Below are 27,500 nucleotides of genomic sequence, written 5' to 3'. Positions count from 1 at the left end.
TAAGTCAAAACAATCTGCAATTTGTGGCGATAGTAAATTAAGACCAACCGTAATCGTTTTATTAAATCAATAACAGTAAATATTTATTGAAATCCAAGTTAATAACAATAGTCGTATAATTCTTATTGTTAGCAATCAATTTATTGAGTCATTGATGATCAATAGAAATGTCGCAGCCATTATTTTTATTAAATATTTTCCTTCATCGCTTCATACCGTCGCATCATCGTGATCTGAATTTACAATTTCATGGAACTCGTAGACCAATGAAATATCTTTCCTTTTGAATGAATATTTCTAACGTTCAACGGCCAAATTTTGTTTTATTTATTGGACTTATTGTTTGAGAATAATAATGAAACTACCCGACATGATCGAAGATTAATTCTTTGCAATGAATGAAATATCAACGCTATTGAAATATACTTTCCAAAAAAATATTTTTGAATGTGTATGATTTCTTTATTATTTTTATATTAAAATCATTTCACTAAAATAATTCGGATGATTTTCCAGCAATGTAACGTTAATACGCGCAGCGAGACTAACGAGATACCATCGTTAGTTTCAAAATTTATAAACTCACAATACATCTGAAATTGTATTTTATCAATACTAGCTATTAAAGCAACTGGTACATAATATTTTGACAGATTTTCTACAATATAAGGGTCCAATTTAGTTAAAATAAATGTAAATTGTGATATTAACTAGTATTAACATGCAAATCAATAACGTATATGAAAATACGAAAAAGTATGCGAAAGGCATATAACATTGTCCGTATAGAAATAACTTGGAGAAAAAATACCAAAAATGTTTTGGTTTAGGATTACTCCAAAATATTCACAAATGATACTTATTGTGTTTTTTTTTTCTATTTTCCAGGTTCTAGATGAATACAATCCAGATTACAAATTATCTGTTGAAGTATACTGCGCGCTTACTCTGGTACCGCTTGTATTGATTTGTCAGATACGAAATCTTAAATGGCTGGTTCCATTCTCCGCACTTGCCAATGTTTTCCTCGTCATATGCTTTGCTATTACCATGTACTACATATTCACTGACCTACCCAATCCTACTGAGAGGAAAATGGTTGCTAGTGTCACACAGTGGCCTCTTTTTATCAGGTAAATGAATCACTATCAAATATTTCATTAAATATTTCAACATAAATAAAATGTAAAGTTTATGGATTATTTTTTTTATATTTATACTTTCTTACTATACGATACGGGTTACGATTTTTTCTAGTACGGTAATTTTTGCCATGGAAGGAATTGGCGTAGTTATGCCAGTTGAAAACGAGATGGCCAAACCACAACAGTTCCTTGGATGTCCTGGAGTCCTGAATGTAGCGATGACTATCGTTATTTCTTTATATGGCATAGTTGGATTCTTCGGCTATATCAAATTTGGAGAATCCGTTCGTGGTAGTGTCACGCTTAATCTTCCACAGGATGAAATGTAAGTCGATTTTAATTATAAAAAAATAATTAAACCTCAATCCACGGTATACTTGAGCTGAGATGCCCAGGTGTTAGAACGCGTGCATCTTAACCGATGATTTCGGCATCAAACCCAGGCAAGCACCACCCTATTATATATGTGCTTAATTTGTATTTTTAATCCATCTCGTGCTCGGCGGTGAAGGAAAACGTCGTGAGGAATCCTGCATGTGTCTAATTTCATCAAAATTCTGCCACATATGCATTCCACCAAGCCAACTCCTTACTAGGAGATGAGGCCCTGGCCCAGCTGTGGGAAATTTACAAGCTATTTCTTTACTTTACTTTAATATGGTATACTTTACTTGACACAGCTATTGATTCCAAGGGATTATTATCCAAAAGCTATGCTTGAGACTTAGGAAACGATAAAAAAAAAATAATTAATTGACAATGTATGTATTATATTTATTTTGTTACGTTTCAGATTGGCACAGAGTGCAAAGATCTTGATGGCGCTGTCGATCCTCTTCACGTATAGCTTACAATTCTACGTGCCTATGGAAATGATCTGGCGACAAATACACCACAAAATCGCTGTGAAATATCATGAAATTACACAAATAAGTATCAGAACAACAGCTGTGATTGGATCTGGTAATAATAACTCACATGTAAATAATTTTTCGTGGTCAAAATGTATTATATTTAGACCTGTTAGATTGTTATGATATTAGTTACATTTGGGTCTTAAATCTGTATGGTCTTCCAAATGTTGACTTACAATATAAGGCGGTAGCATTTGATATTAGAAGTAAATAGAAGTTTGTGTATCATACACATCACTTTTAGCTTTTAAGGTTTAAGTTAAACCAAAGTAGATGAACTTGATATTGTAAAACAAAATATTATTTATTGGACGTTTTTTCAGCTACTATGACTAGCTAGAGGTACATACATATGTACATACGTCGAAAAATATTATTTGATCACATTTTATTCCTTTAACTATTCCAATGCCTTATACTTGTCTGCTCTTATCAAACCTTGTTTCTATATGGTTGAATAATTGACAATTATCATTCTAGTCGCGCTGGCCGCAGCCTTTCCGGACTTGGAGCTCTTCATCAACTTATGCGGAGCAATCTTTCTCTCCAGTCTCGGCCTGCTTACTCCAGCGATCGTTGATACAGTACACAATTGGGATCGAGGTCTTGGAAAATTCAATTGGATTCTCTGGAAGAACATTTTCATCTCAATTATCTCATTTACAGCTCTCTTCGCAGGTTCTTATGTATCTGTAATAAGTATGATTGAGAAATATAATTCATCAACCATAATCGATATAGGAGCGAACGTGACAAGTTTAAATACGTGAAAATGACTTTAATTATTTGTATAATGACAATAAAACGTAAATTACAAAATAATGTGATATTTCAAACAATTGTATTTGTGATAGGTTTCTCTGTTTTATTTAATATAAGACTCGAAAAGTACACGACAGAATCGACTATACACAAGCATTTTGAATTAATTAACAAAATATAATTTTAACGCATTTTGTATATATAAAAAATAGTTTTTAAAATAAATAATAAGTAATTTTTTTTTCAATAAATCTATCTAAATATGTTTAAGAATATTTTATAACAATGACAGTAACTAAAATGACAAAACGCATATACATATATAACATAAATTTGACATATAAGTACACGTACACACATACAAAGTTATTTAAATTAGAATATAAATCATTCCAGTTTATGTTTCGCTGAATTAATGATAAAATAAGCTATGTAAATAATTACTTAATAATAAATTACCTTTAGGATACAAAAATGATTTCTCATTTTAATATACTTCTATTTTTAACCACTTTCTGTAACCCTTTTCTATTATTTCAAAAGGTTTTTAATAAATAAGGATAACTATTAATAAGTATTACTATTATAATAAAAAATGTATTTAATTAAAAGGAAAATATAACCATTTTGAAAATTGTTTTATTAATATTTGAAGTATTGTTTTGTGTTGTAATTCCCAATTTAAAAACAAATCAGCTATGGTTTCTTAATTTATTGTGAAATATAGATGTTTAATAAACAATCTTTGCATTCCCGAAGCGATCACAAAATCATTATTATTGTGATATTCATGTAAGAAAACAAATTGATAAAATAAATTATTTAAGTAAATACTTTGTTTTTTTTAAGCTATGTTATATTAACAGGTAGATTCTATATAGGATTTCATAATACAAATTGTACTAGAGCGGAGACCGCGTCTCGGCAAACGTAGTGTAGTGTGAGGTAGGACGTCCTCGGGCAAGGTGGAGTGACGATTTACGCAAGGCGGCTGGCAGGAGCTGGATGCGAGTAGCCGAAGAAATACCAAAGTGCAATTGGAGAGGCCTATGTCCAGCAGTGGACGAACATGGGCTGTTGATGATGATGATGAACACAACAATACTAATAAGCGATGAGCGGTTCGGACGATAATTGCAACCGACAAGTTAGTCATCGAAAAACATCAGAATGTTATAATTAATTGATAAACCAAAAAAATTTCCAATATTTAATTTATTCAACATATGTATAAGTATTTAGCTTTCTTTTTGATATCAAAATTATACCGGAAAGAAACGACGAAGACTTGAGAGAAAATGGCGAAATAAACTCAGTGAAATAATATATACATATAAATAAATAAATAAATAAATAAATATGAGACAACATCACATACATTACTCTGATCCCAATGTAAGTAGCTGAAGCACTTGTGTTATGGAAATCAGAAGTAACGACGGTACCACAAACATCCAGACCCAAGACAACATAGAAATCTACATCGACTCGCCCGGGAATCGAACCCGGGACCTCAGAGTGGCGTACCCATGAAAACCGGTGTACACACCACTCGACCATGGAGGTCGTTAATACATATATACATATTTACAATAAAAAAAAATCCTTCCATAAATAAACTTTCCTTTTACAAATAACATTTGGCTATAAGGCCTATTCCAATGACAAATCGAGAACCATAGTTTTACATATTCCAAACGATTTGCTTATAGCTATCACTATGCACTGAAAAAAGTTATTGATTAACATGTAAAGTAAAAGTAACAGCCTGTACATTTCCCACTGTTGATATAAGGCCTCCTCTTCCAATAAGAATAGTGTTTGGATATTCCACCACGCTGTTCCAATGCGGGTTGGTGGAAAGTATATGTTGATTTACATATATTTACTTGTAATAGAATTACCACTTAACTACTTATATCTACTTTAATTTACTTTCAAGGTTTAAAGGTCAACCTTGCCGACATCCAAAATGTAATTTTTTCACGAAATCCCTAAAATGATTTTAGATTAAATCTCCACCAATGACGACAAGACATTTCAAGTTCAAAGTTGTCGAATTTTCTTTAGTCTTCTACCGGAAAACGCTACACAGATCAGAAACCTTTTATTGGTTTTTTTTTTTTAAATAAAAATAACTTTTATAGAATTACGATTCAAAGAGAAACAAGTAACTAACTTTATAGCAATTCAGGATCTGCAAAACGTTGCTCTGCACGCTTTATAAGGTAACTGGTTATTATTACTGAACAAATTGAAAATAACAGAAAGTTAAATTCGGGAGTTGCTCAATTCCTAACAAGTTAGTAGGAAAAATTGGATATATTTTCACACTGAATATAACATTTATTTATTGCTTACATCTGAGAAATATAACGATCAAGTGATACTTTATCACATATTTTAATTGGCTTGAAAACAAATTCTACCATATCAAACATTTAAATTACAAACAATATCTTTGTACGAGTGTCTCGGGAATAATTTGTAATAATTATTACAAATGTAATTACACCCAATAGCAATCTAAACCAATTCACAGAATAGTAATTAGTTTTTTCGTTACGTAGGAGATAAACACAGCTGCTTGTCATTCAATAGGTGTTACACAACCAAGCAAGTATCAATAGATCTTATTGATAGTTGCTTTCGGATTGTGCTAGTGCCCTTATTATTCATAGTTTACAAACAAAATAACGCAATCAAATTCAAAACAAATAAAGTTATTGAATAAAATAATAAAACATTCATACTTTTCAATTTGTTAGCATACCTTGAGCGTAAATTGAATCGTGGGCTCTATGAAGGCAGTCGAAAGGAAATTGAAACCTTCATTCACAGAACAAGTCAAGGTTTGTTCTGTGAAGTATGTGAATGGTAATAATAGTCTAGAAAATTCGATGTTTAAACGTTTACTAACATCGGTAACTCACATTTATATGTTTCAATTCGTATCTAAATTTTTGTACTCGTATAAAACCTCCTTGCATTAAAAATACAGAAAAAAACGCTGCATACAAATTCGAATCTTGCATACGCAAAAAGATTAATTTTAAACGTACTTATTCTTCATTTTACTGAAGAATTAAAAAATTATTGAAGATTGAACTCGTAATAGGTGAACTTAATAAAAATGATTCTCGAATAATTTTAAACAAGTACCAAAAAGCGGTTATAATAATTAAAAAAAAAATTTTAGGTCTGATTGCGACATGTCAATAACTTTAGAACACTCATTTGATCTAGTTCACAAAAACAAAAGAATCGAACAAAAATGAGTATTGAATAAACTATAATCGCATATAATCAGTATATCAATAAACCTATCTAACTCCAGATGATTAATTAAATCAATACAATAAACATCAAATCAAAAATCCCTTAGAAATATTATCATTTTTAACAATTACAACACGAAACATCGATTATTCTGATATAACATAATAGCGATTAAAATCGATTCTCGTTTACAATTCGAATCATTGGGTCTTCATCGCTATTGTATATTCGAGACTGTGTTAAGAGTGACAGGTTTCACTTTAAATACTATTGATATTCTATTTATCTCATAGGACGTTGGTTTCATATCATTTTGTGAGTACATGTTATTTACATTGTAAGTTAGGTAATAAACGACTTCTCCCTCGAAAAGTTTTATCATCTTTCTTATTTTAAATTATTATTTATTCGATACAATATCATATATTTAGTGTAGAATGGAAAAACGTCTCTGAACTCGAAAAAAAACCTTGACCTGTGAAAAATCCGTGAAAATAAATCAGAACGATTTTTTCGGTCTAGTTTTATTACTAGGAATTTTAATATGAGAAAGAAATAGACAAAATCATTTCGTTCTCACGTTGCGACGTAGATATGTTATTTACTTGGTAATAAGGCTTTGTGAAGCCCCACGGCAAAGGCACCGTTCACAGATTGTTATTTAGGTCTGAAGGGTGAGTGAGCCACTTAATGTTACTACTATTAAAAAGAATATCATAGTTCTCAAGGTCGCTTTGACGATATACTGAACTAATATTTCTTACAGTGTCAATTTCTGGCTCATTACCGACTTGGGCCTACCAATTTTAAATTATATTTGATTTGTTTTAATCCTATTAATGTGGCTGGTTTTTCTTAAATATCAATATAAATGTAATTCATCAGTAGTATATAATTTGCCCAAACGCGATTAGACATATTTCTGTACTTCCTTGGCACAACAAATATAATCTTGAATTATTTTTGAAGTGATCTATTTTCTCTGTTAATCTGCAAGAAATAAAAATCAGCATATTGTGTGTGTTAAGAAAAATTCTTCAACAGTAAATTTGACTGAATTAATAAGTTCTCAATTCATCTCTTTAGCAACAATTCTTGAAGTTATTATTCTTCCGCATCCAGTCCAATCCCGCTGCCGTCATCCGGTCATCGGTACAAGCACCTTTGCACTAGTATATCAAAATGAGCATTATTTCTAGTTAAACAGCAGTGGTCATGGAATAGGTACATATGGCACATTAAAGTAACCCTTCGAAATACAAGTACTTCGCAATCGAAACCACAGATGAAAGGGCTCTGGTACATGTTGCAAAATACGTCGCTGTACCCAAACAATAATTTGTTGTGTTTTCGCATTTCATTGTTTGGCGCAACGAGAGCCAGTGCGCACGCGTGTCTTTGGCCTTAAAAAAAAAACGATACTTTTACCGCGCTTTTGAAATTAACGTTTGTTGAACGTTCGATATTTTTAAATACAGATATGTAAGTGAGTTTTTATTGTAACTGTTTTCTTTTTAATTCTGTAGTGAAGTTATATGCACTTAAGTGAATTTATTGTTCCAAAGGTGATATTGAAATAAGTAAAGTAAGTCGTTTTTTTTTTTAATAATAAATATAATTCAAACCCTGTCTGGTTAATTAACAATAATAATCGAATATTAAAAGATATTGTACACCTAATAAATAAAGAGTTTTCGTAAATAAATTAATGATCGTCTAAAACCATAAAAAAATTCGATTTTAAAAAAGAAGAATTTAATAACATATGGTGACCTCGATCGAAAGCGATTTGCATACCATGAAGGTCCTATACAGATAAAATAAGAATTTGAATTTTTAATTGGTACTTATCAAACCAATTATATAATACTTCAATACATTAAAGAAAATTGACACAAATGAATATAATGTAAATAAATTATAATAACATAGATAAAACTTAAAAAGGCGCAAACGTAAAAATCTGCAGATAAATTAAAAAAAAATGTAAAACACTCGAAGTTTGAATACGCGACGAATAATTTAGAAGAGATCAGATACAGTTTCTTAGAGATATTCTGTAAGATCATATACAAACGTCAAAATTATAGCAAACAGTTTTATGCAAATTTAAATAGCAATATCAGGAACACACGAATCAAAATCGTATATCATTGTCACCGACTTACGACATTATTGAATTAGATACAATGTGATTTACAGAATAACACTTCTGGGCAATCTATCGTCCCCCTTTCAACTGGTTTAGGAAAATCTAGTACCTTTCTAAAATATTTACATGGTCTAGATCTAACTGCAATCCAGTTTTTGATAAATTTGTATTATTTATTTTTTAGTATTATTATTTTCATTTGACCTAATAATTCATTATTAATCTATTTAAGTACATAAGAAAAAATACACAATTAACTAAACAAAATAGATTACGCTTAAATAAAAAATACTCCACTTTAATTTTATTATTTGTGTAATATGTAAGGCCTTGAAAGCGTTTACGTAATTAATATGCTTAAATCGATTTATCTTGTTCTATAAAAGACAAGTCAAGGGTGAGTTGAATCTGCGAGAAAAGAGGTTCTACACTAATCTGTTTTCAACAATTTTTTTTAAACAATTTACAGACTTGGGGATATCATATTATATTAGTGACCCACCCCAACTTTGCACAGGTGCAATGCAACATCACATTAGAAACTTCTAAAATTATCAGTGTTTCTCTACTAAATTGTCCATGTATTATATACAAAAACCTTCCTCTCGAATCAATCTATCTATTAAAAAAACCGCATCAAAATCCGTTGCGTAATTTTAAAGATCTAAGCATAGATAAGGACAGACTGTAATAGCGACTTTGTTTTATACAATGATTTTTTGGACTTAGTAGTTCACAAACTAAAGGGAAGAGAGTCATACAACACAAAAATAAACAAAGCAAAATGTTTCAAAATTCGGCGCAACCGCGGAAAGTGAAAGCATTGAAGTAAAATTGAAACAAACAAACAATGCAAATATTCGTATCTTTTCCCAAATTATGGCGTACGTCCGTTGGCTAATATACCGTATAAAAACCTTTATATAACAGCGTTATATTGCCTTCTTGGTGGTATTATAGCTGGTTCTTTATATGAGCAAAGGCACCAAATTGCGAATAGACGGTGAAACGCTTCTAACACTTCTATTGTCTTCTTTAAATCTAGAATAAACACTCAAAGTCAGGTTTGGTTTTGTATTACACGATTAAGTCACTACACTCTGCATGACAGATAATTTTATTTGTTATAACTTTACACTCAATATTACAAAAAAAAATATACTATGCCTTATGAGTGAAAGTGTTAGGTTTACCTTTTTTGTTCAATGTAGACGCACCCTTAAAAATACCCTTAAATTAATAGAATTTGCAATGTTTAAGCAAAACATTTTAACAAACGATTTTCAAAATTACACAATGTAGGTGCACTTATTTATTAATTCAATTTAAAATAATATTCAAACACAGACCCATAAAAACCCACGCATTGTTTGTTTATTCTCATTAATTTTGTCATCTATACATAAAATAAATAAAATTGTAGTGTGTTTTTATTGTCAAAATAACCACTTTTTACTAAATGCATATGTATGTATACACGTTGCATAAACCAAAATAACAATTATTATCTTTTGGTTCCGGCTAATCTCTAGAGCAGCTGGACCGATTTTGACGGGACTTTCACTGGCAGTAAGCTCATGTAATAAGGTGTTACTCAGACTACTATAATTTCTTTATTGTTAAATCGACACACGCACAAATTCCCAGGCACAGCTAGTATTATGTAAAAGAGTAATCGTCATTTTGGAAAAAAAAAACATAAATTTACTTTTATTTAATATGTATGTATTATAAAATAAAACCCCGTGAAAATAATATTACCAATAAATTCACAGACAAATTTATACAGCATGATATTTAAACACAACAAAACGTTTTTAAATTATAAAACACAGACTTATATAATACTAAGAAGTTGATTGAAATGAAGAGTAGGTACACTACGTTTTTTAAAGAATAAATATGAATATACTAATAATGATTATCTTCAGTACTTGAAAATACAAAGCCAAAAGAAACACTGGTCCATTTCGCAGTCTAGTCTAGATTTAATGTTGCTTAGTCTAGACTTGACTGCAGTGTACAAACTTACAGATGAACTTTTCAGTTACATATTTTATAATAAACATTCCTCATAAAGTAAATATTCACTTATTTTTGGAAGACTGTCAATATTGAATATGGAACATTATTGTACTATTTTTCAGCATTTTATCACGAAATTGTTTGTATGAAATATGACAAAGATGAGAGAAAATTTTATATTGAACCTCGGTTAAAAAAAGTCGTATATATGGCGCGAGCTGTCAAAATTGTTTAGTTCAAGGTAACCGCTTCGTCGTTCAAGAAATTATATATCGAGTTGATAGCTGGATTATCTTTTATTAATTTTTTTTTACTATTCCATAGGCCGCGATCATTTGTCATCACTACTTTGACAGCTGTCATTTTTTGTTTTTTTTTTTTTTGTATAAATGAGAAACAGGATTGACCTCACAGAGCCAGAATCAAATCTCATAATAAAGTCAAAAGTTGTTAAAGATACCTTGAATAAAGTATGTTTTAATTTTGATTGACCAATCCGTGGCGCTTTTGTATATCCGTCAATCTTTATTAAACATAAAGACACACAATTACCATTAAATAGCAGAAATCGTCTCCCTTATTTAAAACTCTTACGCAAGCCTTGATGGCAATATAAATGTTTTTGTCTTAGAATAACTGTTATTAGCATCGGATAACACATAATAATCACATTTAGTTTAATAATGACCATTATATTACCAAAGGCTTAACTCGTTCACTTAAAATGAAAGGCGGAACTAAGACTTAATATTACTTCATACCAATCAAAATTTCTGTTTGTGTTTTTTTGTATTAAAGCAAAAACTCTTGAAATTACATAAGTATATGTATCCAAAAATATTTCTTATATAACGAAAGTTTAATAGACGCAACATATCATAAAAAGGCCGGCAACGCACCTGCAAGCCCCCCGGTGTTGCAGATGTCCATGGGTGGTGGTAGTCACTTTCCATCAGATGAGCCTCCTGCTCGTTTGCCCCCTGTAACATAAAAAAGTAAAATATTTAACACAATCCTTTGATTTATATATTCTATGCGAATTGCTTATTGCTTTATTATGCACAACAGATAGTTCCTGATAGATATATATTTATTAATAATAAATTATTTGGATTCACTTTAATTTGACTTCCTGATAAAATAAAAATAAAAACTCATCGACATTCTAAATGCAATTTTCAAATTTCTAGTAATAGTAAAGTACAGTAAAGTAACAGCCTGTAAATTTCCCACTGCTGGGATAAGGCCTCCCCTTCAATTAAGGAAAGGGTTTGGAACATATTCCACCACGCTGTTCCAATCCGGGTTGGTGGAATGCACATGTGCCACAATTTCAATGAAATTAGACACATGCAGGTTTCCTCACGATGTTTTTCTAAACCACGGAACATGAGATGAATTATAAACATAAATTAAGCACATATATATAGTGGTGCTTGCCTGGGTTTGAACCCGCAATCATCGGTTAAGATGCACACGTTCTAACCACTGGGCCATCTCAGCTCTAATCTAGTAATATGCTTGTTTAATACGATTTGTTTTTTTTTATAATTCTAACACTACCCTGTATATTAATTACAGGCTGGTTGAATTTTTTAAACGGTGAACAATACCCATATATGAATCTGAAACTACGTGAAATAGGGAAAATAAACTTCATATAAGTTTAAGGAACTCTGAAATGCCCATATATGAACTCTGACCCAATTTGGTTTTTTAAGAAAAAAACATAACCTACGTTTTTATGTCATTAACCAGTAGAAATTTGGTAAATTTAGTGTAAATATGTAAATAAATAAATCTTAAAACGCAAATAGATACTCAAATTAAAATGAGAACAGGGACAGTTTAAAAAATAAAGCGCGATGGGTATGTATTGCAACTACAAAAGCAATTGAGCATCATTGCGAACAAATCAACGGATAAGGAACTTATTAAAGGCATTTTATATTATTATTTTTTTATCATTCCCTCTACATATTTATTTTTTCTATTCATAAAATATACAACCTTTGTATATCAGCCCTTAGATCTCAATAAATAAAGAGCACCATATCAAGCTTAACTAAACCTAATTTCCTATGTTGTCCTAACAAAAGTTTTATACACGTAACACTTATATAATAATTAAGCTTATCTAATATTATGACATAATTAGAACGACGGCTTTTATACGTTATCGTCGAAATAGTTTTGGCAAACTCTTTTATTACACTGACAGATTGACGCATAAGCTGTCAAAAGAGATAATACGACACTAATGGTAGGAAGTACGTAGACAAGGACAATCATTGTCTGTGAATATATTAATAGATAGATAGATTTGATCTATTTAATGCTATATATAAAGCCGGACGGGTTACTAGAAACTTAAATGGAACAGTTAGTAGGTACTTTGTTTTTCTTTACATAAAAAGCAAATAATACACATTTCATTCATTTTAATACAGGATAAAATATAATTCGAAAATCGAATGCCAAATTTCTTAGAACGAAATCAATTTCAAAAATCATGTGTAGGAGTGGGCTGCAATAAATATTACCAAGTGCTTATTTTATTATCATCTGGTTTTCGTCTCAACATTTAATTTATCCTTCCTGGACAAGGTATTCACTTCTGCAATAAAACTCCACAGATTCTTACTCTATACCAATTAATAAATTTCAATGACACGCTTAAAGAAGTTTGATTAATTAAGCATAAGTATCACTAGAAAAGGTAATACAGGTGATTCAAATGTGTGGAGATAGTAGTTGTTGATTTACATTCAGGTATAAGTAATAACTACATTATTATGCTTAATAAAATCGATGTAATCAACTGTCGATTTTTCTCGGTAGGATATAAATTCCGAACCACCAGTACTTTTAAATTTAATTTGAATGACAATTCAAAATTGTTCGCATAAGCATACATGAATGAACTGTATTTTTATCGAACTAAGAAATCATTGACAAATTTCGTAAAAAAATCCTACTTGGTTAAATTTAGAAAATCTACTGTAAAACATGGTATTTAAAGACAGATAAATGTATAGACCGGAACATTAAAAATTTACAACACATAAATATACCTAGCAATTGCACATAAAATACTACTTACTACCTGTAGTATAAAGGCTTAAGATTTCAATAAAATTTAATATCGACCTCAGCACCCATAAATATATATCATACAGTTTAGTTTAGGACGATGTTAATTTTAATAGGTTTTAGGTATTTATAATGAAAAGTAATCGTATAGATTTAATGGACTCAAAGAAATATAAAATACTCCTACCTTTACGCCAAGTACCTTCTTATTTTATGTCCAGCATAATCCAAAACTATTACATAATACAGTATAAGAAATAATATATAATAATGTCGATATTCGAGTCGGTCCGTTTACTTGCTTGTATTCTATGCTAAACTTTGGTGTTTGAAACTGTCACACTCGTTTACATATTTTTTCCTTGAACATTTTAGTGTAACACGCACACATATATTATATACGTACGTTAATATTTGATGTGAAAATAGTATAAACAAAATTTAATTAAATCTGATCAAAACAAAAATATTTAAAAGCATTCAGGATTCTTCGCTTATCTAAAAAATAAGAGACAAAACAAATTAATAGAGAGCAAAATTATTTATCTCAAAATCGGCTCCAGAAAATTTCATGATACGTATTTACGGCATTTATAAATATTTAACAGAAACAGTATGATGGATACTGTTATTTACTACTTCATCAAATTAACAGTCTGTTAATTTTAAGCGTTCCTTTAAAAGATCCTTTCATAAACTTAAGAGATATTACAGGATTTGAAATAAGTATGAAACAATACTTCACACACAGATAATAACCAAAGAATTAAAGACAAATAAACAATATTATATAGAGATCGAATTGACGCCATGACATTGACGAGAGTTATTAGTCCATGATGCTTAATATGGATTTGCAAAAAAATACGTTTTCAATGTTGAATAAGCCGTTGTAAGAACCTTGGGTGTTAAGTAATATGTAATAAATAATGATATATCTTGGTGGTAGGGCTCAGTGCAAGCCCATCTGAGTAGGTACCACCCAATCATCAGGTATTCTACCGCCAAACAACAGTGCTCAGTATTGTTGTGTTCCGGTTTGCATTGACGATGTAAGGATTAGTTAATATTTATTACAGCGTCATTGTCTATGGGTGATGGTGGCCACTTACCATCAGGTGGCCCATATACTCGTCCGCCAACTTATAGACCAACCAAGCTAAAATAAAGCAAATAACATAAGAATATAAGGTGTATGTACTCGTAAGTATATATAGGTCTATTTATATTTCTTTCTTCTACGATAGGAATACAGTTTACATATAGCTTTAATTATTAGGCTTATTTATTTTCAAATCAAAATAAATAAATTGGAAAGCTATGTAAATAAAATAAATAATTTATTTACTACCAAAAGAATTTTACCAAAAGATTATTCATCGAGCTGTTTACCTTCTTATAAATATTGTTAATGTTAAGGTCTTTGCCGTCTTCGTAAAAAGTCTTTTCCTTAGCCGCGATTTACTCACCTTGGTCTACAAAGCAAGAGGTCACCGTTTGACCGTCGCGTCGTCTTTGATGAATTTAAATTATGTCATTTCGTATGTGAAAGATTTGTTTATTGTTTACTTAATACATATTCACTACCTATATAAAATATATATTAAATTACATTTATCATTATAATAATTATTATTTTAACTATAATTGTTTTTTGCATGTAATTAAAACTATTTTTAAGTATACCTAAAAAGTTGAAGAGAAGATAGAAAGAGAAGTATTCTTTCATCGCAGTTTGAGTTACTAGGCATGAAATATATTTAAAATAAACTGATTAGCCAATTAAGTTTTCTACTGAATACGAAATCATTTTTATTTTCGTGTAATCTTAACATTTTTTGACAACATATATAATTTAAAAAAAAAGCAGGAATAAAAACTCTTCAAATAACTTCTCGAATAAGTACATATGCCGTTGCTTTTAAAGTGCCTTAAGTTTTTCCTTAAGGAATAACACTTTTTTTAAAAACATAAATTCATAATAAAATAAATAAATATTTTATTAATTACAATGTAATATAAATACAATAAATGTTGCTAATACGAAACATCCAAAATAATAGTTAAGTATTTAAATAATTAACGATTAAAAAATATTTTAATAGAAAATATTTAATAAAATAAATGTATGTTTCTAACGAATTATATAACTGATATTTAACACGCAATTCAAGGATTAGAGAGCAGCGTTGAGGAGGAGTCTTAAGGTTATGCATATGACAACTTCTTACGTCACGGCATACGACCATATGCATATCTCATTCTCAATGTGTGCAAATAGATCAATGAGATATCATATTATGTATCACAATTATCAACACATGTTAATTTAAATATCAAAATCAAATTATACTCTATTGAAGTAGACTTACGATCAGCATTGGATTGTCATTTTATTTGATATTGGTTTTAAGTGTTGATTCTACCGAGAAGAAGCGCGAGAAAAGTCAATAATAATCTTTTTCATAAAAGCTTTTATAATAAAAAAATCTATTCCATTGATAGCAAGAGTGGCTTTCAAATACTTTGATACGATATCATTTTGGTTTCGATGATAGCAACACTGATATCGTTTTCATGTTACCGAAATAGTACTGATTGTTTCACGGTTACTATATTCAAATCAAATCAAAGTACTCTATATTATACACTAGTAAACACATCGATAAGTCAGCTTTAAAAAAGATGCACAAGAGGCGACCTTTTCGCTAAAACAGCGATCTTTTCTAGGCAACCTTAAGGTAGAGGAAAGAAACAGACATAGAAAGGGTTACGGATGTACATAGCAGATATAAACATAATATATTATATACATTACGGTGAAATATTCCAAAGTTTCATATATTTCAAATAATGATAATGTACTGTAGCTGGTATCTTACATGCATACACATGTATTGTATGTATGTATTACTATAATTAGGTTTTATATTCGTCAAAAGGAATCTAATTAATTTATATAAATGACTTAATCTACTTTATGTATAATGAAATGTTAAATTATACAACATATCTATTATATCTATCTATGTGTTAATAGTTTATTTTTATCCTTAGAACATTTTCATAAATAAAGCTGGTGAGCAAATTTATATATTTGAGCATAGACTTCTTTTCTCGTATAATTATTGCTTATCACGGCATATAAGACTTTATGATTCTCATGTCTGAAAACAATAACAACATAACAATACACATAATCATAAATAGGATGTTGATACACCAAGTCTTCATCGCTCACCAGAAAGGTTCATCAAGAACTCGTAAATAATTCACTGACTCACTCATTATTCGAACCGGAACACAGCATAATGCGGTATAATAACTGCTAAGTGGGTTGTTACCATCAAAACAAGCCTGACACATACAAACCGTTTTGTTCCACCAACTCACCGTATGTCATGTAATGTACTTTTTTACATGCCTTTTAGATCATATAAAGTTCATTCAGGTTAATAACCTCAATCGAGTTTTATGTCTTTAATTTGAAAAAATTATTATCTTGACGATATTTTGAAATAATCTTAAAATTTTAATATGGAGAAACGGCACACACTTCCTCCCTGTTTTATCATTTCAAATTGTGATTTTATAAAATTCAAAATAATAACTACAACCGATTATTAATAGTTTCATAATACTTGCTTTATTACATACTAGCTACGGATCCCAGCTTTACACGGGTAGAATAGGGGTCTATATAAGATGTTTATATCGCAAGACAAGCATATAAAGTTCCTGTTTTTTTTCGGGCCAGTAACCTTACGGCAGTACAATCCACCGATTTTTAATAATACTCGGATGAATGGGTGAGAACGGTATCAAGGATAACATTGATTTTTATTTATACATATTTATTTTTGCTATAAAAATGAAATTTCAATGTGATATTTAACTATATTCTTTTTATTGTAAAAGTATTACATTTTTCCGAAATTCGAATAATTTCTCTTGAAATAAAAAAAGGGAGATCGGAAGTATTCAAGAACAATATTGATATTAATGATATTTTTAATGATTGTTTTCTTTATAAGTAATCCAAATATAAGTCCAGTCGTTCACGTTCGTAATATCTTCCTTCGATCTTCTTTAAAAATCCCTTTTTTCGTTGTCATGTTTTCTACGTCATACTGACGTCACCAGTATTTACAATAAAAAATAAATAAATCCTACTTAAACTTTTTGACGCTTCGAAATACATATTACAATATTTATATAGAATAGATAGGTGGATACATTTACTTCATAATTCATCTCGAGCTCTCGTGATAGAGTAATTTTCACACCTACTTGGGATTGACAACACTTTTACTACATGCTACCTGACATATTAGAGATAGCCGCTTTAAGAAAAGCACATGCCTATATCTCACTTACTACAAGCCGCTCTTAATTAAGAAAATGATGGAAAAGAAAACACTCTTGTCTTGTGCATTTAATTTGACAACATTTCATCTGTTATTTTTTTGTGTATGTCAATGTTACGAAATGTAGCCATTGTTAGTCATTGTTAAATAACATATATGCACATATATAATTAATTCATTTTATTGGAAGAGGAGACCTTTTCATGTTACCTAAATGAAAATCTACTAAACTTATATAAATAAATTTTATACTGAAAAATAGAACGCGTTTTGGAAAAGAAATATTTGTATTGTATATTAGACATAGCTAAGAATAGATTAGGAATATAATATATCCAATAGAAATATATATATCCCTCGTCGTTATGGTCAAAAAACACTTTTTTATCGATATATAAAACCCAATGTGTATTTTTATATGTCTGATAATCAATCGTTTTGTCAGCTTGAAAAGCACATCCATAAAGTTAAACCGTCAAATAATTCAGCACTTAATTCTGCTTTATTGTCAAATACATATATATTTCATAATAAAGTTAAATTTTACAAGAGTAGACTCTATTTATATATTCCGATATAGAGTACTTAATATTAGACGTTATTCCTTTCAATGTTAATATTTACATAAGTTAAACTCTTCAAGATTAAAAGATTTCGGCACTGCTTGAGTGATTGAATGAATATAATAAATTAATTGATTCAAATTCAATGAGGAAGATGTTCTATTATATTTACTTCTACTATATTTTTAGCCCGTCTGGGTAGGTACCACCCACTTATCAGTTATTCTTCCGCCAAATAACAGTACTCAGTATTGTTGTGTTCCGGTTTGAAAGGTGAGTGCGCCAGTGTAACTACATGCACAAGGGACATAACATCTTAGTTAACATTTCTTACAGCGTCATTGTCTATGGGTGATGGTAGCCACTTACCATCAGGTGGGCCATATGCTCGTCCGCCAACCATTACCATAAAAAAAAAATATCCAATTCATTGTAACTGGTCATTAAAGTGTATTGCACCAATTAATCTATAACGTCGAACTGATCACGACGACAATTAACAAATACAAAGACAACAAACTAAATGGAAACTTACAAGCGCACAGCGATGTATGAACAACATAGATGTACAAAACAAAAACTTTTATTTTTTTTTATATAATAATAGTTAAATGAGACTGATTAAGGTCCTAAAATATAGTAAAAAAAAAAACAAAAGCAAAATCGCAAATTAATTTGTTTTCACTTGATTTTCAAAAAGGATAAAGGTTTAAGAGTATTAATTTTAGGACATCTAAAGCATAATTTTTTTTTTTTTTAGGTGTTTAGTTTAGTTTAGTGTTGTTTAGTATTTCAATGTATTACAATTATTTAAAAAAAACACTATTTAATACTAAAATTAAGTAATTTTAATAAACTACCTTGATTTTGTGAAGTAACAATATAAAGTAAGAATATAAAAAAATGCCGAAATGAGGCGATTTTTGTTCGATCGTATAACACTGTATGTATATATGTATACTTCATATCACCAGTCGTGCAATAGCCTCGATAATAAATACAAGGCGAGCTACGAAATTAAAATGCATACGATACTTTACACATTAATCATTGCTCGTGTTCTGCTTCGTATAATTAACGACAAGAATTTATTTTATTTAATACTATTCACATATACGGATTTATTTACAATGTTTATTGTCGACTAGCTGTGCCCGTGACCTTGTACGCGTTTAAATTTAACAAAAAAAAATATTATTGTAGCCTAAGTTACTCCTTATTATTTTAGTTATCTCCCAGTGAAGTCCCGTCAAAATCAGTCGAGCCGTTCCAGAGATTAGCCGGAACAAACAGACAGACAATTGTAAAAAATGTTATTTTGGTGTATGTACCATGTAAACATACATAATTATGCATTGAGTAAAAAAGGGTTATTTTAATGTTACAAACAGACACGCCAATTTTATTATATGTATAAGATATATTCGTATTTATTTACAATGTTTATTGTCGATTTAATATGATTCAATTGTTTTCTATTTATTGAATTAAAAGATTGTACGTTAATGACAGTGGTACGAAAACTTGAATCTTAATCAACGAACTCGGATTCAAAATTAGAAAACATTCACATAAAAAATATATTTACTGAAATAATGTCAATGAAAATATAAGTAAGTGAAATCGATGTGTCTGCGACAATTAGCATTTATATGATATGTAGGGTAAGAATACAGAGCTCGATAGTTGTCAGTGACAAACCTGAATAAGTGATTTCCCTTCGTTAAAATACTTAAGCGACAGTCGCTAAATCACTTGATAATAATTATCTATTTATAGTAAGATATTTTCATCTTGTATTCGAAATGAAGTTTCGAAGTATGCGAAAAATTGTTCATAAAATTGTGTTCATGTGTGTAGTAACACATACATACGAATATGCATTTGCCAGGGTTGTTAGGGAACTCCGTAACCGTAAAAAATAACCTATCGGATATTTAAATAAAAATATATCCGTAATCGAAACCAATAAAAACATCCTGATCATAATTTTTGTTTTTGCCTAGTACTATACAAAATATTGTATTTGAAAGCATGTTTTTAATTTAGTATCGGTATAATTTATTTATTAGTTAAAAGCTTACTATATAATCAAATAGATAAACTGTATTTTTATTTATTTTAACAATTTTAAACTGAAATTATCCGAAATAATTTTGCATCCATATCTGAAATCAGTAAAATATTACAGGGATGTTCATATCATTTACCAATAAGTTAAGTTACAATGTTTTACTAAATCAAATAAGTATGAAATACACACAGCATTTATGTCTATGGATTAATTTTGGCAACAGTCACTCCCAAGAGAGAATGACAACAGCGTACTAAAACGATAGATTTAATGTCTAGGTTCTAAAAAAATATAAGCCTAGCTGGTAAGCGAAAAAAAAATATTTTTTTTTCATTTATACAAATTAACAACTAGAGATGATGGTGATGATGATGTGAATTTTTTATACATATGTCAAAGCAACAAGGACTTTAATTAGGATTTATTTATTATTGTACAAAAAAGCCGAGATGGCCCAGTGGTTAGAACGCGTGCATCTTAACCGAAGGTTGCGGGTTCAAATCCAGGCAAGCACCGCTGTTTCATGTGCTTAATTTGTCTTTAGAATTCATCTCGTGCTCAGCGGTGAAGGAAAACATCGTAAGGAAACCTGCATGTGACAAAATTCATAGAAATTGTGCCACATATGTATTCCACCAACGCGCATTGGAACAGCGTGGTGGAATATGTTCCAAACCTTCTCCTCAAAGGGAGAGGAGGCCTTTGACCAGCAGCGGGAATTTATAAGCTGTTGTTGTTGTTTGTATTACTGTACATGCTGGTAAAACCAATATGACGGAGTAGAACATGTGACAAACGAAAAGTGAAATAGTTTCGGTAAATATCGAAGATATATTACTAACGGGAATGACTAGACTTACATATCGAATAGCATCATATCTGACAACGTGTTGACGCCTAACACTTAATATTATATATATAGAACTAAGTGTTTTTTTTGTACGTAAAAAATATTTAATACTCTGATCCCTTCAGTACTAGAACCTCTATTGCCCTTTCATTTCCAAAATCCAATAACTGTTAAATTTCTGTTCCCACCAGAAGATTGGAAGCAGATTCTGGAGTTGAGAGCCTTCTCTACAACATTATAGCTGTTATGTGTTACATAAAACTGTTCTTCTATGTTGATACTTTACTTACTAGTTAGTATCTAGCCTAGCTAGGCTTTGACACCTATGTTAATCATAATGAGTTCACAAAAAAATAGGTCAGAAATTAATATTAAGATAGATCTCATTTGTATATTCTACGAGCGACCAGCACTGGCTTCGCACGAGTGCAATGATGATGCTAAATGTACTACAAGATTGTTTATTTACGACATCCCATTCCCACGCTATCTATTAAAAAAACCGCATCAAGTACCCTTGCGTAATTTTAAAGATCTAAGCATGCATGCGGACAGACAGCGCAAAACGACTTTGTTTTATACTATGTAATGATATTGTGTATTTTCTATAATTAAAATGGTCTTCAATATATAGTTACCTACTGGGGTTTAATCATACGATTCATTAATGATGGAGAAATTCCACTGCCGACCACAACCAGGGGTTTTGGCTCTGACATCATCCTTCATTCACAGCCACACTGAAGTTCGATAAGAAAAATCATAAAACACTTTAAAAGAAACGGAACCCGCAGCTGTTCCAAATCCGGTTCAATCACTTGCAGCTTTTTTCTTTTTGCGCAAAAAAAAACCTCATAAGTTATCGTCATGTCGAATTTTATCGAACGACTTGAATCTTGAATCTGTCGAATCATTTATAAACGATATTGCAGGTAATCGTTCTTTGTTTATTTTTACATCAAAATAACAATCAGTCAGAGGTGGAGCTTTGTTCAAGTATAGGTAGGTATATTCTATATTGTAAAGCCAAGGAGTAATACCTAGTATTGTTACTTAAAATTATTTGACCCATTAACCTGTCTCCTTACTAACGCTATAATAATACATATGTATCAAAACTTATACAGTAGAAGTATCATATACTAAATACACCTACGATAAAATAATTAGAAACATTCCAAAGATCTGATAAAACATTAAAAGTTGAGATTTAAATATAATGAAATAAATAAAAATTAGTTTTTATCGTTCATGATTATATCAACCAGTTAAATTAAACCAAAAATCTTGAGTCGTGAGTCACCATTTGTGGCCATAACATACTTTAGTTACTCTTACCGTAATATGGTCCATTTATCCGTATTTTAATATTAACTTTCACACCATTTTACAAAAGCGCTTCACGATTGCTGTGAACGTTCGCATATATCTCCCTATCTTTCTTTCTTTATTCAATTTAAAAGCGCAATAACTTATTTATAATACTCTATCTAAAAACTAGCAATATTTCGGCACTATCTACAAAATTTTACGGATTTAGAAACCTACACGTAATAACAAATTTGTGCATTTGCGTATTCATTTCGATTTAGTAATAAAGTCCAAGGTCCAAACCGAATGGATTTACGAAAATTATTAGCTAAGCAATAAAACAAAAACATAAAAAATTGCATAGCACTTAATTAATATTTGAGAGGATAAATATTCGAAATAAAATAGTGGTTTCCTTAATTTTTAATTCATAACAATTATTGCTAAAGTCATATTATAACAACAGTTTATTACATTAAATGTATGTATAAATTTGCATACGTTATTTGCAATAAAGGTTAGCGTGAGGTAGCGTTGTTTCTATGTTCAAATAGGTCTTTTATCAATTAAGCTGTACCGAGGTATTGTTGGTAAGCTCTTATGTATAAACTAATTTCCACTGATACCACCTGACACTTAGGTACACACCCACTCATCAGATATTCTACCGCTAAACAACAGTACGCAGTATTGTTGTGTTCCAGTTTAAAGGATGAGTGAGCCAGTGTAACTACGGGCACAAGGGATATAACATCTTAGTTCCCAAGGTTGGTGGCGCATTGACGATTTAAGGAATAGTTAATATTTCTTACAACGTCATTGTCTATGGGTGATGGTGACCACTTACCATCAGGTGGCCCATATGCTCGTCCGTCAACCTAGTCCATAAAAAAATAATAAAATCTGGTGACTACAGTAAAGTCTCCCGAACTCTTGGGGTAATATAACAAGTCGTGCTTATCAAAATACATTGATTTATTAGAAGTATAATCACTAGAAAACCAACGTTACAACATTGGCACTGTACTGACTTGGAGAGCTGATAAATCTAGAAACCTAGCGTTGGTATCAATTTGGTCAGATTTCTGCCACATCCCATTGTACATTCGTATAAATATCCTGCGCAGTTAGCTAGTACTTGGACAATAACTGCCGGGAAAAAATAGGTTAGAAGAACTTGATGATAATAAAAATAATAATAAAAGTTGAAAACTTGAAGACTTTATATATCTTTTTATTTCTTTGTAACAACGTCGTAGCCTTCATGCAAATGTTCTAATTTCAAAGCAATATTTTGTTTGAAAATGAAAATAAAATATGTTTTATCTATTCATAGCCATATACCTACAATTTTTTGTTGCTTAATTAACAGACCTTACCACGCGTTTTTGTTTTACGTCGAATTATATTGTATGTACACATATAAAGCTAATATACGCTGAATGTAACGTTACAAATTTTATGTAAATATATTCAGAGACTAACGCGCTGTGCATTCAATATGTATAAAAAGACATGTATCATATGATAATCGATTTGAAGGGAGTTATGCATTATTTTTACTATCTGTGACTGCAACTTTGTGAGCGTTTGAATTTAAAAATAAAGCTATTGTTGTAGCCGATACTTCTTACTACATCAGCTTTCGGCCAGTGAAAGGCCCATCAAAATCGGTACAGCCGTTCTAGAGACTATCCGGAACAAAAAGACAAAGGGACAGGCTAGTAGTATTTTTCATATGCATTTAATAAAAATTAGTTATTTTAATGTTACAAACAGACACTATCACGTTATTGCATGTTGTATAGTAAGTAGTTAAACTGCATTTCCAGTACTCTTAGCAAACGTCATTGCTACAATTATTTATCTGGAAAATTAAAATGAAACGTGACTTGAAACAAATTATTATGTTTATAACGAATCTCGAAACAAGATTTTAGCTCTTAATAATATTTATTACCCACTTACAATAGCCAATCTTAATTCATAAATTATTGCTATATTGTAATGTTTATTTACTACAGCTAACAGGATAAGAATTTTAACCTATCGTTTGTTCATTTTGTGATTATAGACCAATTTATTGATGGTTTATGGATTTAAAATTACGTGTTCCAGCTTAAAGGGTGATTAAGCCAACGTGGCAATAGGAAAAAGACACAAAGACCCACTGGTGGTAGTGATTGGTGGTCATATTCGGAACGACTAATTTGTATAAGGTTCCTTGTACTTATTCATCCCCCTTTCAAACCGGAATACAACATTCTAAGGTTGCTGTTGGAGGTATAATATCTAATGAGCTGCCAACTTAGGTGAGTGAACAAAAAAAAATAAACCAAATATTATATTAGTTATATAAAAACTGTGTTTGATGTATTTATTGCTTTAGAAAACAAATTAAATCATTTGTTTGAAATCACTTGAACAGTAAAAAAACAAATGAAAACTAGTGAATAGTAAAAACCAGCTATTATTGAATTTTTTAATCTTTATCAAAATGAATAAACCAATCAAACTTAAAAAATGTGTGCAAAAATATCAGTTTAATTTCTTAGGGGGTTTTAATATCCATCTTCGAGCTTTGGATTTTAAAACAAAACGTGTCATTTTCAACAGAATCTCTGTTCTACATTGCAATCAATGAAAATGTTTTTACTAACCATTGATCGATTTTATGAGAGTCCCAGTAGGTATCAAGCAATGATACTTTTTTATTAGATATCTTTTTACACGGCAGTTGGTTCTCCTCGAAGTTATTTTAAGAATAATTTATATGAATTTTTTTGATCAGCTATTTATGGTTTGGTTATAAAAATACTTTCGAAAGGAGTTTTATAACCAAGCAACCTGACGTACTGCACAACCGGAAACCGCTGTGTATAACGGGATGGAACAAGAATTAAATTAAACTTATGGAAAGTAGGCTATTCTTTCTTTTAAGTTTTTATCTTATTCTTAGGGATTTTAGACGGGCTAGGAAGCTACAAGTCATTTTCTTAGGTTTGACATTGAAAAATCATCACAATAACGGGATGAACTTTACATTGACATTTTATTATATCATTTTGTCGCTATATGGCTTAGTCTCATTCAATACATGTACTTATCCTCGCGGTTCTCAGCCGGTGCTCACACTCACTGTACCTTCACGGCTATCTGTATATATACTGATTTAAAATATAAGTTTATTTTTTCAAATATCAACACCTCATTGCTTCAAACTTCATCAACACGTGATATTTCATTTGGATTGTAAACCAGTTTCATAAAATAATTCAAATATATGAATCGTGACAAATATAGTTAAGTAAATTGTTGTTCATTAATTTTAATTATATTTATATCATACTAGCTACATCCTACAGACGTTGTCCTGCAAACTCAAACTCAAATAACTTTATTCAATATAGAATCATTACACTTACTTATTGTCAAAATAAACACTACCACCGGTTCGGAAAAAAGGAACACCGTGACCTGAGAAGAACCGGCAAAAGAAACTCAATGTGTTTTTATTAACTAGGACAGTAAAGAGAAATAAAAAACACAGATGTTGCAGAGAATCCGCCATAAAACACCAAAAACTATTATCTAAAATAATAAAATGTTCCACATCAATCGGATTATTAGTTTTTGCGTGGATCTGAATGAAAGAATCAAACCTTACCTTTTTATAATATTACAAGGGACCCTTTTATTAATAAAAGAAATGATTTGATATAAATATAATTTGAGAACCCTGTAATGATAATGTAACTTATAACCAATGAACAATTTTACAATTGATTAATTACAAACAAGGTAATTTTACCTTTTTACAATGTAAATATTTAAAGTTATATTATAAAAAAACACAAGAAACAAACATTATGTCTTAGAACTCTGATCTTTCGTCCATCTTTTGAGTTGAAATGAGATACTTTTGTAAGAATTCTGCTTTATAGACACAAAACATAATATAAGAAACTTTTCTCACAAGCTACTTCTTTATATCATTAAGTAAAGTAAAGCATGAAATATAACATACAAAATCGATATTGTACGGTAGGATTTTGGCAAATCTGCTTCGTAAACTTGTTGTTGTCACTCCAGTAAAGGTAAGTGGTATTGTTACTATTATTAATTAACAATAAGTAGTATCAAATAAATATATAAAATATATGTCCGTCCTTGAATTTAAGCTTTATACCCAAATCATTTATCAAATTCAGTTTATTGTTTAGCTGTGAAAGTATAACAGAAAAACAGACAGTTAAGTTAATTGTTACAAATAATAGTTTAAAATAACTCTAACAATAATTACGCAAAACCACAATATTTAACGACTCTAGGAGCACGACAATAGGCAACCCATTACCAACATCAAATAACCAGGTATTGTAAATTGTGTCTTCAGGACGAGATACTAAAAACAGAATTGATCATAATGGATGACAGTACACCAAATATCATGATGATAATTTGTATGTATACCAATTTTATTGGTCTTGAAAATGGTGAAAACCGCTTTGTAACATTCTATTACATATCGTATCGTATAAAGATAAGTAAACAATCTTCTTCATCGTGTTAAGAAAAAATTATGAAGGATAAATCTATCCCACGCATTATATCTCATCAAGTCTTTTTAGGTCTGAGATTTTTTTCCGAATCACTGATCCAAATCTTATTGGCACAGGACTCGACCTTGATATGTTAACTAATTTATATTAACGTTTTTAAATAAACGTGTGTCAATACAAAAAGATTGCGAGTTCATTAAGTAATGCCACAGTATCCAGTCTCAAAAACAAATAACACATTTATTTGTTTTTGAGACTGGATATTGTGGCTGAATTTCGTTTTGGAGGACTTGACAACAAAATCCTTTATACATAAACCAAATTATTTAAATGAAAAAGTACAATACCGAATTCGGAGATACAGTACTCTAGCCCAGTACAGTACAGTAACAGCCCGTAAATT

The 27,500-nt window shown here is 30.3% G+C and overlaps 2 protein-coding genes across 2 annotated transcripts in view; both read left to right on the top strand.

Moving 5' to 3' along the window:
* Positions 1-2,859, top strand: part of LOC124544143 (proton-coupled amino acid transporter-like protein pathetic) — a 58,033-nt gene extending 55,174 nt beyond the window's left edge. The window contains exons 7-10 of the mRNA XM_047122599.1: positions 889-1,133; positions 1,258-1,470; positions 1,939-2,108; positions 2,540-2,859. Coding sequence (XP_046978555.1) covers positions 889-1,133; positions 1,258-1,470; positions 1,939-2,108; positions 2,540-2,829 — 918 coding nt within the window. The 3' untranslated portion in view covers positions 2,830-2,859. The remainder of the gene's footprint in view (positions 1-888; positions 1,134-1,257; positions 1,471-1,938; positions 2,109-2,539) is intronic.
* A 4,579-nt stretch (positions 2,860-7,438) lies between these two features.
* Positions 7,439-27,500, top strand: part of LOC124544135 (proton-coupled amino acid transporter-like protein pathetic) — a 62,370-nt gene continuing 42,308 nt past the window's right edge. The window contains exon 1 of the mRNA XM_047122587.1: positions 7,439-7,685. The gene's annotated coding sequence lies outside the window, so the exon portion shown is untranslated. The remainder of the gene's footprint in view (positions 7,686-27,500) is intronic.

Source organism: Vanessa cardui, chromosome 4 (genome assembly GCF_905220365.1).
Source record: "Vanessa cardui chromosome 4, ilVanCard2.1, whole genome shotgun sequence".
Taxonomy (NCBI): domain Eukaryota; kingdom Metazoa; phylum Arthropoda; class Insecta; order Lepidoptera; family Nymphalidae; genus Vanessa; species Vanessa cardui.
Note: the sequence above shows the minus strand (reverse complement) of the source record. Positions and strands in the feature narration are given on the sequence as shown.